The 14,727-nt window shown below is 38.0% G+C and overlaps 2 protein-coding genes across 4 annotated transcripts; both read right to left on the minus strand.

Annotated features, from left to right (window-relative positions):
* Positions 1-5,680: 5,680 nt before the first annotated feature.
* On the minus strand, positions 5,681-10,214 carry LOC110720141 (protein FAR-RED IMPAIRED RESPONSE 1-like). 3 transcript variants are annotated; one of them, XR_002511287.1, is made up of 4 exons: positions 10,053-10,214; positions 8,330-9,648; positions 6,208-7,386; positions 5,681-6,118 (listed from the first exon to the last, which is right to left on the minus strand). XR_002511287.1 is itself a non-coding variant. In XM_021899144.1 (3 exons), exons 2-3 carry the CDS (start codon positions 9,640-9,642, stop codon positions 7,390-7,392), a joined length of 1,353 nt encoding a protein of 450 aa, XP_021754836.1. In that variant the 5' UTR covers positions 9,643-9,648; positions 10,053-10,214; the 3' UTR covers positions 7,283-7,389. The 3 variants fall into 3 exon arrangements, 2 of the variants coding, with proteins under 2 accessions (XP_021754836.1, XP_021754837.1); XM_021899144.1 differs by lacking the exon at positions 5,681-6,118 and having other exon boundaries at positions 7,283-7,429; XM_021899145.1 differs by lacking the exon at positions 5,681-6,118 and having other exon boundaries at positions 7,290-7,378.
* On the minus strand, positions 9,754-13,984 carry LOC110720216 (zinc finger MYM-type protein 1-like). The gene is made up of 4 exons (XM_021899223.1): positions 13,874-13,984; positions 10,710-12,618; positions 9,947-10,052; positions 9,754-9,826 (listed from the first exon to the last, which is right to left on the minus strand). The coding sequence occupies exons 1-4, from the start codon at positions 13,982-13,984 to the stop codon at positions 9,754-9,756; spliced, it is 2,199 nt and encodes a 732-aa protein (XP_021754915.1).
* Positions 13,985-14,727: the final 743 nt, after the last annotated feature.

Genomic DNA, 14,727 nt, shown 5'->3' on the forward strand with positions numbered 1-14,727 from the left:
TCTTTCTATCTTCGGATCAAGAGTAAACTCTTTCTATCCCCGGATCAAGAGTAATAAACTCTTTCTATCCTCGGATCAAGAGTAAAACTCTTTCTATCCCCGGATCAAGAGTAATAAACTCTTTTTATCCTCGGATTAAGAGTAAAACTCTTTCTATCCCCGGATCAAGAGTAATAAACTCTTTTTATCCTCGGATTAAGAGTAAATCTCTTTCTATCTTCGGATCAAGAGTAAACTCTTTCTATCCCTAGATCAAGAGTAATAAACTCTTTCTATCCTCGGATCAAGGGTAAACTCTTTCTATTCTCGGATCAAGAGTAAAATTCTTTCTATCCCCGGATCAAGAGTAATAAACTCTTTTTATCCTCGGATTAAGAGTAAAACTCTTTCTATCTTCGGATCAAGAGTAAACTCTTTCTGTTCTCGGATCAAGAGTAATAAATTCTTTTTATCCTCGGATCAAGAGTAAACTCTTTCAATGCCCAGATCAAGAGTAATAAACTCTTTCTATCCTCGGATTAAGGGTAAACTTTTTCTGTCCTCGGATCAAGAGTAATAAACTCTTTTTATCCTAGGATCAAGAGTAAACTCTTTCTATCCCCGGATCAAGAGTAATAAACTCTTTCTATCCTCGGATTAAGGGTAAACTCTTTCTATCCTCGGATCAAGAGTAATAAACTCTTTCTATCATCGGATCAAGAGTAACCTCTTTCTATCCCCGGATCAACAGTAATAAACTCTTTCTATCCTCGGATCAAGAGTAATAAACTCTTTCTATCCTCGGATCAAGAGTATTAAACTCTTTCTATCCTCGGATCAAGAGTAATTAACTCTTACAATCCTCGGATCAAGAGTGTTGCCTCAGATAAACTCTTTCTATCCTTGGATCAAGAGTAATTAACTCTTACAATCCTCGGATCAAGAGTGTTGCCTCATATGAACTCTTTCATTCCTCGGATCAAGAGTAATTAGCTCTTTCAATCCTTGGATCAAGAGTGTTGCCTCAGATAAACTCTTTCAGTCCTCGGATCAAGAGTAATTAACTCTTTCAATCCTTGGATCAAGAGTGTTGCCTCGGATGAACTCTTTCAGTCCTCGGATCAAACCTTGTATCAAGAGTGTTGCCTCGGATGAACTCTTTCAGTCCTATGATCAAACCTTGGATCAAGAGTGTTGCCTCGGATGAACTCTTTCAGTCCTCGGATCAAGAGTAATTAGCTCTTTCAATCCTTGGATCAAGAGTGTTGCCTCAGATAAACTCTTTCAGTCCTCGGATCAAGAGTAATTAACTCTTTCAATCCTTGGATCAAGAGTGTTGCCTCGGATGAACTCTTTCAGTCCTCGAATCAAACCTTGGATCAAGAGTGTTGCCTCTGATGAACTCTTTCAGTCCTCGGATCAAGAGTAATTAACTCTTTCAATCCTTGGATCAAGAGTGTTGCCTCAGATGAACTCTTTCAGTCCTCGGATCAAGAGTAATTAACTCTTTCAATCCTTGGATCAAGAGTGTGTTGCCTCGGATGAACTTTTTCAGTCCTCGGATCAAGAGTAATAACTCTTACAATCCTCGGATCAAGAGTGTTGCCTTGCATAAACCTGAACAAATAAAGTCCTTCGACTCAATTTCTATGAACGAATTATTTGGGAAATTGAAACAAAACCCAACTCATTTTTTCAAATAGAATTGGGTCTCGGGGGCTAATTGTTTGGGTACTAAAATGGTCATACCCATTTTAGTCTTGGGTAACTCTACCCATATAAGCCCAAAGGGCATAAAAAGGTATAAAAGGCCCCAAATAAGTCAAATACATCAATATGACCTTCAACGGCCCACATATGTAATTTTAGGGCTCATAAACCCACTTATGTACTCATATAAATACCCCTCAAAGGGCATAAGGTAAAAGGAGGTCACTCTTATCATCTAAGATGACCATACTCCTCCACTCTCTCCCCTAAACTCCTCTCAAAATATGCATTGTTTGGCAACTAACTTGGGCGTCGGAGGCTCCGCCCCGGGTTCAACCCCCGGGGCTCGGGGTTCATTTTGCAGGTCCATTCAAGGCCCAAATTCGAGGTTCTCAGACACCCCTCCAAGGCCCGGTTAGCTCATTTTTTGCCGAAACATTTGTGATTAGTCTGCATTTTTATTCATAGTACATTATGACCTAGTAAATTATGAAACTAACAGCTTATAAAAATCAACTGGGAAGTTTGTGACTGCAAGCATTAGCCAAAGACCTATATGATTTTAAATGTTGTGAACTTATAGTAGTGTGTGTTATTGTTTCTATTAGGGCATTTGGATTTGATTAAACAATTTTGCTATCTGATTTGATCAACGATGTGGTATGCACAACATAATCTCTAAGATTTTAATGATAATTGGTGTTAAATTGAGTCATCGATACTTGACCCTTGGATTACACACATTAGCTATATGATTTGATCAACGATCGGTGTGCACAACTTAACATTTACGATTTCAAAGAAATTTTAATAAAAAAGTTAATGCGAAAAAGTTGAGTGAAAAAAAGTGCGGAATGAAATGATCTTAAATAGAGTAGTGTTGAGTTTATCCTAGACACTCATAGTAATAGACATACAGTAATAATCTTAATAATAGTAGTGATAACATAAATAATGAGTAGAAGACTTTGTCTAGAAATGTGTAGTCCATTTTTAGTCAATTGTTGATCACATCAGATAAATGTATCAAGTTATAAAGGTTAATATAAAACAAAACCCCAGTCTTTAAGTTAATTAGGGAAGACTTAATTATGTCACTTAAATATACACTATACGAATACATGTATACGACTGGAGTAAAGCGTATTCAGAAGCTACGGTTGCTACTATAAAAAGGACATGTCCCCTCATTTTGTCATGCAAAACCCTAAGCCCTAAACTCATTCACCATAAAAAATATGTCAACCTCCAATGCTAGTGGTGGTGGTGTCAATGCCGGTAACGGCGATGATGGAAACGGTCGTCGTCGTAGACCTGGTATTCCACAACCTCGTCCCAAAAAACCACTTTCCAAAGGCGATCGTCGAAGAGCCTTCATTGCTAAGCTACTTGCTGACCTAAAATACCCTCCCTACCGTCTTGAGCACATAAGAATTGCATCCTCTAGCTCTTCTGATGCCGTTGCAAACCATCCACCTGTTGAGCCGTAGCTACCTACTGTGGCTGATATGATGGTGGCACCACCAGATGGGTCCCCACAACCATCACCACTTGTACCTGTTTCTGTTCTCAATCATGGTGATACACCAACAGTTTCACCTTCAAAGAATCCTTGGGTGAAGGTTGAAATGAAAAACCTTCATACCAGTGGTGGGAACTCCGGTGCTTCCAACTCCGCTCCACCACAAAAGGCAAACGTTGACGGAGGAGATATGGAAGATGTCGATATGGACATCAATGAAGCTATTCCAGCTGGGAATGGCGCAGCAGTGGTTCTCTCAATCATACTTAGGGGCTATCAGCTTGGTGACATATGAGTGATGTACAACATTCGGACAGATGAGACCTTCGAGGCTGTATACAAGGACTATGCGGACCGCATTGATGTGGAACCAAAGGATATCAAGGTGTACAATGGGATGACATATGTTCCGTCAACTACTCTACCTCTGGCAATGGGTGTTGAATCGGGGAGTGTGCTCTACGTCCAAGGCTTGGTAACTCAACTTTCTAATTGAAGCTTAAAACCTTTTAATTCGTTTAATTTGGTTGCTATAGTAGTATAAATATCACTTTAGTTACTATATATTACATTGTTAATATGTCCTTAAGTAATCTTAATTTAAGTAACGAATAAAAATTATAAATTTTAATGTATTAGTTGCTGTAGTATGTTAATTCAGTAAATAGTTAAGCTTATTGTTTGGTCGTGTTAATTTTAATATTTGGTTTGACCTAATTATGTTAAATCACTCAGAATTACATTTCTAATATGTCCCGTAATATTCTTAGGTCCGGTAATTATGTTAAATCATAATTAATTTGTATTAGTTTTTGTTCGTATGTACCTACAAATTAACATGTTTTTTTCTCAAATTATTAATTTAATAATCAAAATAAATATGTTTAATTTACATATGTTAGTATGTATTACAATGTTATAATCCCCTAAATATTCTGAATTTTATTAACGACTCATTATGAATGTGTTATGTTTATTACTTACATAAATATTTAAGCTTATTGTATAGTGGTTTTAATCAACATTAAATGTCTATACCGAGTAATTCATAAATATTTAAGCCTAAGTGTTGGCTCTACATTTCTCATCCTTAAAATTTATTATAATTATCATCACTGTGAAGTGGTGTTGTAGTGGTATGTTGTTACTTATAGTGTTACTATTCTTCTAATTGTAATTGTAAGTGCTGCCCAAATTGTGAAGGATGGAGTTGTCAACACTAACACAAGGATCAAGAGGTTCTACTGGAAGAACACAGGACACCGGAAGAAGATGAAGCTCCGCGTTCAAGGCAAGCTTGATAGTCCATTGTGCCGCCTTTTCCACACGTGGGGGGATAAGATGGAGGTGGATCCCAATGAATTGGTGTTCTACCACGAGGATACCACATTGTGAACTCTCAACACCATAAGAGAAGCTGGTATTAAGAATGGAGACAAGGTGGTCGTTGTGCCAAACTTACTTGACTGATCTCGCTGTCTAGGATCGCTGCTTTTGGAAGGTGAAGGGTACATATTGCTGTCAATGGGTCATCTAGGAAATGTCTAGGTTCTAAGAATTTGCCAACACTCCTTTTGATTTAAATATGTTAAGGATGATGCTAAGTAGGATGCATGAAGTGGTTGGAATTGCCACACCTTTTGTTGTAAAATATTGTGGCTTTGTCTGAAATTAGGTTAATCAAAATGGCCCATGTTTGATCTTTTTGTGAACTGGATTGTTGGAAATGTAATTTGAATGTCGTTTGATTTTGTGTGTCATTTGAATGTGGTTTGATGTTGTGTGTCATTTGACCATGATTAAGGGTTTATATTGACCATTGTTGCAAAAGTATCATATTTGACAATTTGAAATTCAACCCAAATAATGTTGGATTGGCCGAAAGAGGGGCGTTAGTCCAACTATGATACCAAGACAGGCCCAATCTGAAAAGACAGGTCCTGTAAATAGTCCAACTATGATACCAAGATAGGCCCAAACCTTAGTCATATGCTGTGGCCGCCCATGTCATATGCTGTGGCACAGGGCCCATGTCATAGGCCTAACAGAAGTTGGTCATATATAAATAATCTTAATCTTACATTTCATATAGTTAACATTATATATAAGTGACAGTATACCATTCAGTAATCGTTGACACTTATAAATTAACCAGAAAAAGTCCATCTGTTCACAATAAGAATAAAAGGTTAAATATACTAATCTCAATGCAATACAAGAGCTAATACACAAGCGGGAAGTCAGAGAGTTGCAAGTTACATTTAGGATTGACACAAGGAACATATTTCTTTGCAGCAAATGTATTTTAGGATAAATTGGAGCACAAAGGGAACAAAACCCATGAAATTATAACTATTTTAATCCACTGTGTCTCACACAGCAAAGTCATAGATCAAAAGTAAACCACCATCAGTCTAATTGTATAATTCATTCCAAAGTAACTCTTTCATTGCAACAAATGAAAACAACTAACTCAATCTAAAGTCCACCATTGATTGCATCAAATTCATCTGACGATAAAGTTCAAGCCAGAAACCAAAGTGAATTACAATCATCATAAAAGAAGCTAAGGTGAACACATAGAGGCAAAAGCAGACAATAGGCATTAGGTGAGTTACAAAATAATAATGTTCAAGCCACAGCCTAACATTACAGTGCATAAACCTGACGACAAAGTTTGACGTTTTCAAAACAAGTTTTCATGTAAAGCCAGCAGGTATGTATGTTGCTTCATCAATAATAGGGTGTTATAACATTGCAGTACTTTCAAAACGTCTCCGAAGGAACAGACCATCCAACTCCATTTCGTTGAAGAATGTCATCAGCCGCCTCAAAATCTTCAACATATTCATAGTAGTCCTCAATGGTGTTTTGATGTTGCACAGGTAGTGTTTTTTTCCTCTTTGTCTGTCAGGTTTAAACGGAGAAAATACCTTTAAATAGTATCATAATAAATTAAAATATTAAAAAAAATATACAAGTTATTAAGGACTTACAGGTAGCTTTCCATGGCTTGGTTGGTCAGAACACATTTCACCTTTTCTTGCATAGGTCTTCTTGTACCCCATTTCTGCAAGGCTTTTTGGCCTGGATCCCTTTGGCCTTCCTCGCGGCTTCTTGCGTGAAATAGGATCCTTCACTACGGGGCAGACAACCGATGGGTTGCCTTCTGGTCCCACTGGCTTGGAAACTGAACCAGGGGTATGGCAAGACTCAAGATTATTGGAACCAATCTCAGAGGGAGGCAAAAGGTCCCTTGGCAAGGGTGGCAATGCTGGTTGGTTTTCTATAAACTTGTCTCTGCTTCTCTGCACTTCTAAACGTAGCGTCTGGAGAGACGAAATAACTAAATCAAATGTTACCTTTTCCTCAACACATGATGATACTTTGCATATTGGCTCAAACTCAACCATAATTTTGTTATACATTTGAAAAGCCACGTTATCAGTAGGATCGTGGTAGGAAACCTTAACCCGGGTGTGCTTCCTAGGTACATCCTTGCGCCACCTTTGGAGAACATAGTTCGAAGGAATATCATGAACCAAATTCTGATCGTATACTCGGATGATATGCCTACATAGAATACCAAAGGTTTCGAACTTCCTACAATCACAGGACACATCCTTTGTAACAGTGTTAAAAAGAACACTGTAAAAACGCCTCCGGTCGGTTATGACTTCTTCACTCTGCCCTTCCGGTATTATCCAAACCCTATCTTCAAGTAGGTACTGAATAATGTTGCCTTCCAGCACACGCTCTTCCCGACCAGAACAATGCATAAGTCGACAACACTCGATCTGTATCTCTTGGAACTTTGTGTCAGTATAAATCTGTTGGAAGAACCTTTCGACTTCGAACCCACTAACAAGACGCCTAACATATTTGCGACACCTAGCATCAGCATCCATTTATGCTGAAACGCGCCGCTCCATTGCCCTAGTGTACTTCTCCGGGAATTCATATAACTTTGTTTTCCGGTTAACAAAACCGTTAAAAAAACTGTTGATGCTTTCAACCCTCTGTGTTGTCTTCATCCCGGCCCAGAAGTGCTCTTTCATAAAGGCTGGACCCACATATGTCTTTCCTCGAAAAGGTTGCTTAACCACTCATTCGCCTCGAGCTCATAAATAGTCATTAGCTCTGACCATCTACGCTCAAATTCAGCAACTGTGAAACTTTCATATAAGAGGCTTCAGTGGACTCTTAAAATCATGATAGCTACAACATATATAAAACATAATGTAGTTATCAGAACTTACAGTTTGTAAATAATGGCGTTTGTAAATAATGGCATGTGCTAACAAACTGTGTAGAATTTTATATACATAATTGGGTAGAAATGCTTTATAATAGTATGATACAGTTCATTCAAATGCAAATACCATATGCAAATACTAAAGGTAACTGCCAACAGTAGTTACAGTCCACATACATTGTAGACATATCACTAAGTGCCATCTAAGTATCATGCTCTGCTCACAGCATTATATTCATGTACTGATCACAGAAGAGAATCACACCCAAGTATCATGCTCTGCTTCACAGCAAATTCTCATTAATCTAATCCCATCTAAGTATCACACATCAAATTATATCAAACAAAATTATCCTTACCAATTTTCCAAGTTAAGTATGACACAACACAATACTACCTACCATGTACACAGCACATTACTACCTACAATATTTCAAAGTTAACTATCCCACAGCACACTACTACCTTACCAAATTTCCAAGTTAACTACCACACACCTTTATATCATGTACTTACCAAATTCTATTCATGCACTCATCAATCAATCCACAGCAAATTATATTCATGTACTCATCAATCAGCAAAAAATCAGGCAAAGTATCATGTTCTGTACCAAATTATCAGCTAGGTATAACACACCAAAATATCATACCAAAATATCACAACAAAAATTCAGAATATATTGCATCTTAATGGAAATTATCAGAACCAAATAGTTAAAATTATTTGCCAACCTGACATGAAAGTATCATAACAACCCAAGTACTTTATCACAGTATGAAGTCCCATTCAAAATGCACAGAACATGCAACATCATATATTAGGAGCAACACAAATTACTAAAACTAAACAAAAACCCTTACTATTCACATTTTCCAAGCTTGTCTGGGATTTTCTTCAGTATGTGCCAAATACACCACCGATGGCGCGCATTCGGCATGACTTGCTCCAAGGGCTTGCGCATTGCAGGAGCTTGGTCTGTCAAAATAGCCCCAGGTTCTTTGTTACCCATACAAGACAACCATTGCCTAAACACCCAACCAAAAGTGTCTGAATCCTCATGTGACAACAGGGCACAACCCAACAAGATAGATTGCCCGTGGTGGTTAACCCCTACAAAGTTGGCAAAAGGAAGCTCATACGCATTAGTTAGGTAAGTAGCATCAAAGCAAACCACATCGCCAAATTCTTCGTAAGCCACCCTACTACGAGCATCCACCCATAGTACATCCTTTAGACGACCCTCTTCATCTAACCGATGTGCGTGATAGAAATTCTGATTATCCGCTTGCATCCGGTCAAAGTAAACCATCATTGCAGCCGCATCACCTCCTTCCATCTTCAAACGCTTTTCCTTTTCCTTGTAGACTTCATGTTCAAGATCCTTAACACTAGGAAGGTTATCCACCCCGGCCTCAGTAGCCATACACCCATGTATTTGCCTTATGGGAACCCCTTCTTCATAGTAGTTAAACAATTTCTTCCTAACATTGTTTGTGTAATAATTCTTCATTCGATATTCCTTCACTAGCTTTGCATCGGACAGTTTAGGGGTGTGGTTATGATGTTCTTTTTCAAGTTTCCTTATAACCCACAATCCATCAGAGTCAACCCCAGCATATAACATAGCACCGCATTCACATTTCTTCGAAGTCCTTTTCGCCCGCTGCATTACATCTTCTCCTATTTCCCCATTTACTGTACCACCTATGCCACAAATTTCCATGGCCTTAGCCCTCTTCTTGGCCTCCCTCCTTGCCCTCATATCGGGTGGACCCCAACACTCGCACCTCCATGTTACCCCTCTCCTCTCCTTATCCTTCTTTGAAAAGTTAGATGCAACTCTTGTAACACCAAAACCTTTTTGCTCAGCATATTCTTTGTAGTAGCATTCTACATCTTCAAAGATTTTAAAAACCATCCCAAGCTTAGGTGATTCAACATAACAGTACATGCTAACTTGGTTTGTAGATACAATGGTCTCCACAGTTTCAATTGTCTTAATTGGAGACAATGCAGCTAGTCTCTGAGCAGGGGAAGGCACAGCCACTGTCATACAGTTCAGAGAGGGGACCTGTGCAGCAGACAATATAACCTCTCCCTCTTGAAACTCATTGGAGGATTCTCCAACTATATCAACCATTTCCCCACGATCTAAATCACAGTCCATATCCATACTCCGCTGTAACAAGTCAGTCAAACAACAAGTATCACATACAGTAAACCAGTCACATACTTCACATAAGCCACACTAATTTACCATCTTTCCTAAACCAACCTACATAACTCAACAATGTAAAACAGTCAAACAACTACTTGTAATTCCAATAACTTCAACACTAGGAAACACATTAGCCAACCTAAATAACTCAACAAATGAAGCCCAATTTTTAGAATTAAGATAAGATTGTTGTTTTTAAACATTATAATCACAAAACCATAACCTGAATCACTTCACAATAATCAAACCTAACAATTACCATCCCCGCATACTGGGCAATTTCCAGCTAGCCTTTGTCAACAATTCACATATTTCGCCCAATTGAAAATTAACAAGGTTAGGGTTTACAAGCTTAAATGACATACCTGCACACATGAAGAGAACAAATAGTTGGAGTACTCCGTCCAGCACCAACTCAGCTAAGACGAATTGGGACTTCGAACATCGGATTCCCTAGCGAGGTCTCTCAATTTTGGTGGGAAATGGAGAAGCTCCAGATCGCGTTTTCGAACAATTAAACGGGAAAGATATAAATTGAGATTCGAAAATATAACACAACGGCATTCGAGAAAACGGCTATGCCTTTCCTAACGTCCCGGTTACCTGCAGTTAAGCTCCACGTAAGCAACAACTCATAAAAACATTAAAATATTGGCATATTAACTTTCCGTGTTTATATGCTTTATTAACTGGGGGAAGCTCCCTTTTTTTTAAGCTCTTCAGTCTTCACTTTTACGGTGCACCCAGGAATTTCCGACTGATGGGTCACAATCGATAATCAAGTATGTAAAAAAAAATAAAAAATTACCGAACAACCAAATAATAGTACTAAAAAATACATCCAAATATTTAAACAGTACAAAATACAACCAAATGTTCATATAATACTACAAAAGACAACTAAATAGTAATGCAAACTTATTACAATAGTTCTCGGCGAGTTTTCATGTTTTGATATCGATTCATGATATCTTCCATGCTAACATTCAAAAACAAATCATTCTCCAAATAAGTAATTAAACAATCATTCAACATTTGATCTCCCATGCTATTTCGTAGTTTGTCTTTCACTTGCTTCATGCCAGAAAATACCCTTTCCACACTTGCCGTTGCGACAGGAAGAAGCAACACCAACTTCAAAAGTAAATAGACCCTATCATGAGTTTCAGACAATCCCGTTTCAACCAATTTGATTGAAAGATCACTAAGACCCTTTAAATTCCAAAACCTTTCATCTCCTCTAACAGAACAAATGTAACTCTCAAGTGTATGACCAAAGACTATCAATTCTGAACTTGGAAATTCATTAGGATAGAATTTTGCAAGCTTAATCAATTTTTCCTTATCAAACTTAGAAAAACGATCCACAGGACTCAAACAAGACATACACACAAGTAGTTCTTTAGTTATTTCGGGAAATCGATTTTCAAGTTCTTGCAATTGAAGATCAATGACACCAAAAAAAACTTCAACTCGAAAATGATGTAGATTAGACACTTGTGGGCATTTATCTCTAAACAACCTCTTCCCGGGAACAACATATTTAGCCTCCATATCTGGAACTGCAATGTCATAGTCACCAATAAAAGAAATTACCTTTTCCATATGAGAATCCCATCCTTCATCTCTCATTTTTTGCAAATTAGTCTTGGTTACATTAACCATGGCCATTGCATTCACAATGTCTTGATCGTGCTTTTGTAAGGCCACATTCAAAGCATTTGTTATCGCAAATATACTAACCATCAAGTGTGCCACGAACACAAAATCAAAGGACATCAGAAGATTTGTAAGTGTTTGAGCTCTATTAGAATCTATTATATCAGATACTTTTGCAATATCCTCAAGAGAACCAAGGATTACAGGGAATAAATCAAGTACATTCAAGATTGTCTTGAAGTGAGATCCCCAACGAGTATCACAAGGTCTACCTAATCCACGTTCTTGATTTAAACCTGAACCCGTTTCAAGTTCACCTAGAGACAATGCATCCACCACTCTTTGAGCTTGATTTTCACGAAGAAACTCTTTCCTTTTTGGTGAACCCCCCACAAAATTCAAGAGAGGTGCAAGTACATCAACAAATAACCAAGCACAATCTGAATTCTTTTTAGCAAGTGCAACTTGAGTTAATTGAAGTTGGTGAGCAAAGCAGTGGACAAAATAAGCTTCTTTACACTCATTCTCTATAAGAGTCCTAAGGCCATTAATAGAACCTTGCATATTACTTGCCCCATCATAACCCTGACCCCGTACTTGAGAGAAAGACAAAGAATGCTCCATTAATAAGGATTCAATAGCAGTTTTGAGAGTCAAAGAAGTAGTGTTTACAACATGCACAATACCAAGTAAACGCTCACACACTTCTCCCTTTCTATTAACATATCTCAAACAAAGAGCCAATTGTTCCTTGTCAGAAACATCAGCGGACTCATCAGCAAGGATAGAAAACAAACCACCATCAATATCTTCAAGCATTGCTTTAGTGGTCTCTTTTGCACATGCATTTATGATATCTTTTTGGACTTTAGGAGAAGTAAGTTGAGAATTACTAGGAGCATTTTTGAAAACAACTTTAGAATATTCAGGATTACCTTTGGAAATAAGGGATAAAAGTGAAAGAAAGTTACCTCTTCTTAAGGAACTTTCTTTTTCATCATGACCACGGAAAGGCAACCCTTGGAGTAAAAGCCATTGGATAGATTCAATTGAAGCTTCAAGTCGCTTCCTATATGCATTTGTACTCTCAGCGAGTTGTTTTGTCAAGGCTTGTGTGATGCTTGAATTTTGTTTCTTGAACAAATCCATAGCTAAAACAGCATTATTATGTGCACTCAAGTATTTACCGACATGTTTTCTTATTAAATCCGATCGATTCCATGATTTGAAACCATCACTAACAAAAGCATCGCCTCCAAAGGCATTTTCATCCTTGAATAGATAACAAGGGAAACAATAGGCAGCATCCTTTTCCACACTATACTCAAGCCAAGTCCAAGTATCAAACCACTTAGCACAAAAGCGACGATTTTTGCCAAAAATAGAAGTTTGAGGAAATGTAGTCTTTGGGCTGACAAGGCTTTCTTTGAATGTAAATTCTTCTCACTAAATCTCTATCATCTTTATGAAATTGACTCATTTTTCTCCTCTTTCCTGGATCTTGTGGAAGATTAGCAAATTCATGTTCACTTAATCTTTCACCAAAGATTGGGGCATTAGGAGAACATTAGCCTTGTTCATTTTGAGGGGAATGTTGAGTTGAATAATGAGATGGAGATGAAAGTTGTTCACTTTCTTGAGGTGGAGTTATAGTTTGTTCATTTTTTGTTGGATGTGGAAGAGAAGTTGGAGTAGGATTCTTTTTAGCAAAGAAACTAGTAATGTTTTGCATTTCATTTGGAGTACGTTTTCTCTTCATTCTGAAATTTGAATAAATATTGAACTAAATCAAGCAATATTCCCCAGAAAAATTATTTGAATAAATATTCAACTAAATCAAGCAATTTCACATAATGACATAATCACATAAACATATTACACAAAACACAATTACACAAAACAGATTTCACATAAGTTCAAGAGACAAGTAATGCAAATTTGATCAAAAATTCACAAAAAAAAGAATCAATTGATGATTAGTTGATTACCTACCTTGCTAGGCGGAGGCGAGCAGCGGAGCAGCACTGCAGTAGGGCCACGGCCAGTCGGCCAGCACCGCAGCACGGCAGTCGGCAGCACTCAAGTCTCAGGCACTCAGCAAGACAGCAATTCAGCAGCACAACCAACTACAAATTAACAAATCAACCAAAGTTTAAACAAAAGTTTAATAAAATTAACTAATTAGACTGAATTAAATTGAAGATTAGAAATTAAAAATAAAAATTAGAAATCAACTTACTAGCGAGTAGCGATTTCGAAATGCGATTATGCGAGAAGCCACGAAGAGGACGGAGTCCACGACCACCGACCACCAGGCGAAGAGAACGGTGGCTGCCTGGGTGGGACGAAGCGAAGAGGCGAACTGAAGAATGGAGATGAGGCGAAGAGAAGAAGGCTAGGGTTTGATTGTTTGAAGAAGACAAAAACTCGGGATTTCGGGAAGCTAATGTCAGTTTTTTTTTTCTTTTTTTTTTTTCAAAAAATAACTTAAAATTTTTTTTTGGGCCTGGTGAGTCACTTGACCCACCAGTTCTAAGCCCAAGTCCACCACTGGGTGCACCTGATTCCCTTTTTCTGCTCCATTGAAGCGTACTCTGAATCCTCCATTGAAGGAAATTTTAAGCTTTCTCTCCTCCATTTAAACAGATTTTGAGGTAACATTTTCTTTATTCAATGAATTTCTTAATTTCACAATCTAGGGTTTATCGTTAATTTAATTGTCTGTATAGTTAATTTAGGTATGATCAGTGGCGGACTTGGGCTTAGAACTGGTGGGTCAAGTGACTCACCAGGCCCAAAAAAAAATTTTAAGTTATATTTTGAAAAAAAAAAAAGAAAAAAAAAACTGACATTAGCTTCCCGAAATCCTGAGTTTTTGTCTTCTTCAAACAATCAAACCCTAGCCTTCTTCTCTTCGCCTCATCTCCATTCTTCAGTTCGCCTCTTCGCTTCGTCCCAGCCAGGCAGCCACCGTTCTCTTCGCCTGGTGGTCGGTGGTCGTGGACTCCGTCCTCTTCGTGGCTTCTCGCATAATCGCATTTCGAAATCACTACTCGCTAGTAAGTTGATTTCTAATTTTTATTTTTAATTTCTAATCTTCAATTTAATTCAGTCTAATTAGTTAATTTTATTAAACTTTGGTTTAAACTTTGGTTGATTTGTTAATTTGTAGTTGGCTGTGCTGCTGAATTGATGTCTTGCTGAGTGCCTGAGACTTGAGTGCTGCCGACTGCCGTGCTGCGGTGCTGGCCGACTGGCCGTGGCCCTACTGCAGTGCTGCTCCGCCTGCTCCGCTGCTCGCCTCCGCCTAGCAAGGTAGGTAATCAACTAATCATCAATTGATTCTTTTTTTTTTTTGTGAATTTTTGATCAAATTTGCAT

Source organism: Chenopodium quinoa, unplaced genomic scaffold, assembly GCF_001683475.1.
Source record: "Chenopodium quinoa cultivar QQ74 unplaced genomic scaffold, ASM168347v1, whole genome shotgun sequence".
NCBI classification, from domain to species: Eukaryota; Viridiplantae; Streptophyta; class Magnoliopsida; order Caryophyllales; family Amaranthaceae; genus Chenopodium; species Chenopodium quinoa.

Bases quoted from the DNA above. Each gene is read 5' to 3' on its own strand.
- LOC110720141 (XM_021899144.1), bottom strand. From the start codon at position 9,642: ATGGATATGGACTGTGATTTAGATCGTGGGGAAATGGTTGATATAGTT. The intron at 7,430-8,329 runs GTAAGGGTTTTT...TATATGTTGTAG, and splicing joins AAGCTTGGAAAATGTGAATA to CTATCATGATTTTAAGAGTC.
- LOC110720216 (XM_021899223.1), bottom strand. From the start codon at position 13,984: ATGGAGGAGAGAAAGCTTAAAATTTCCTTCAATGGAGGATTCAGAGTA. The intron at 10,053-10,709 runs GTTTAATTACTT...TCATGTGTGCAG, and splicing joins AGATCAAATGTTGAATGATT to GTATGTCATTTAAGCTTGTA. The intron at 9,827-9,946 runs GTAATTGTTAGG...TGAGTTATTTAG, and splicing joins TTGCCCAGTATGCGGGGATG to GTTGGCTAATGTGTTTCCTA.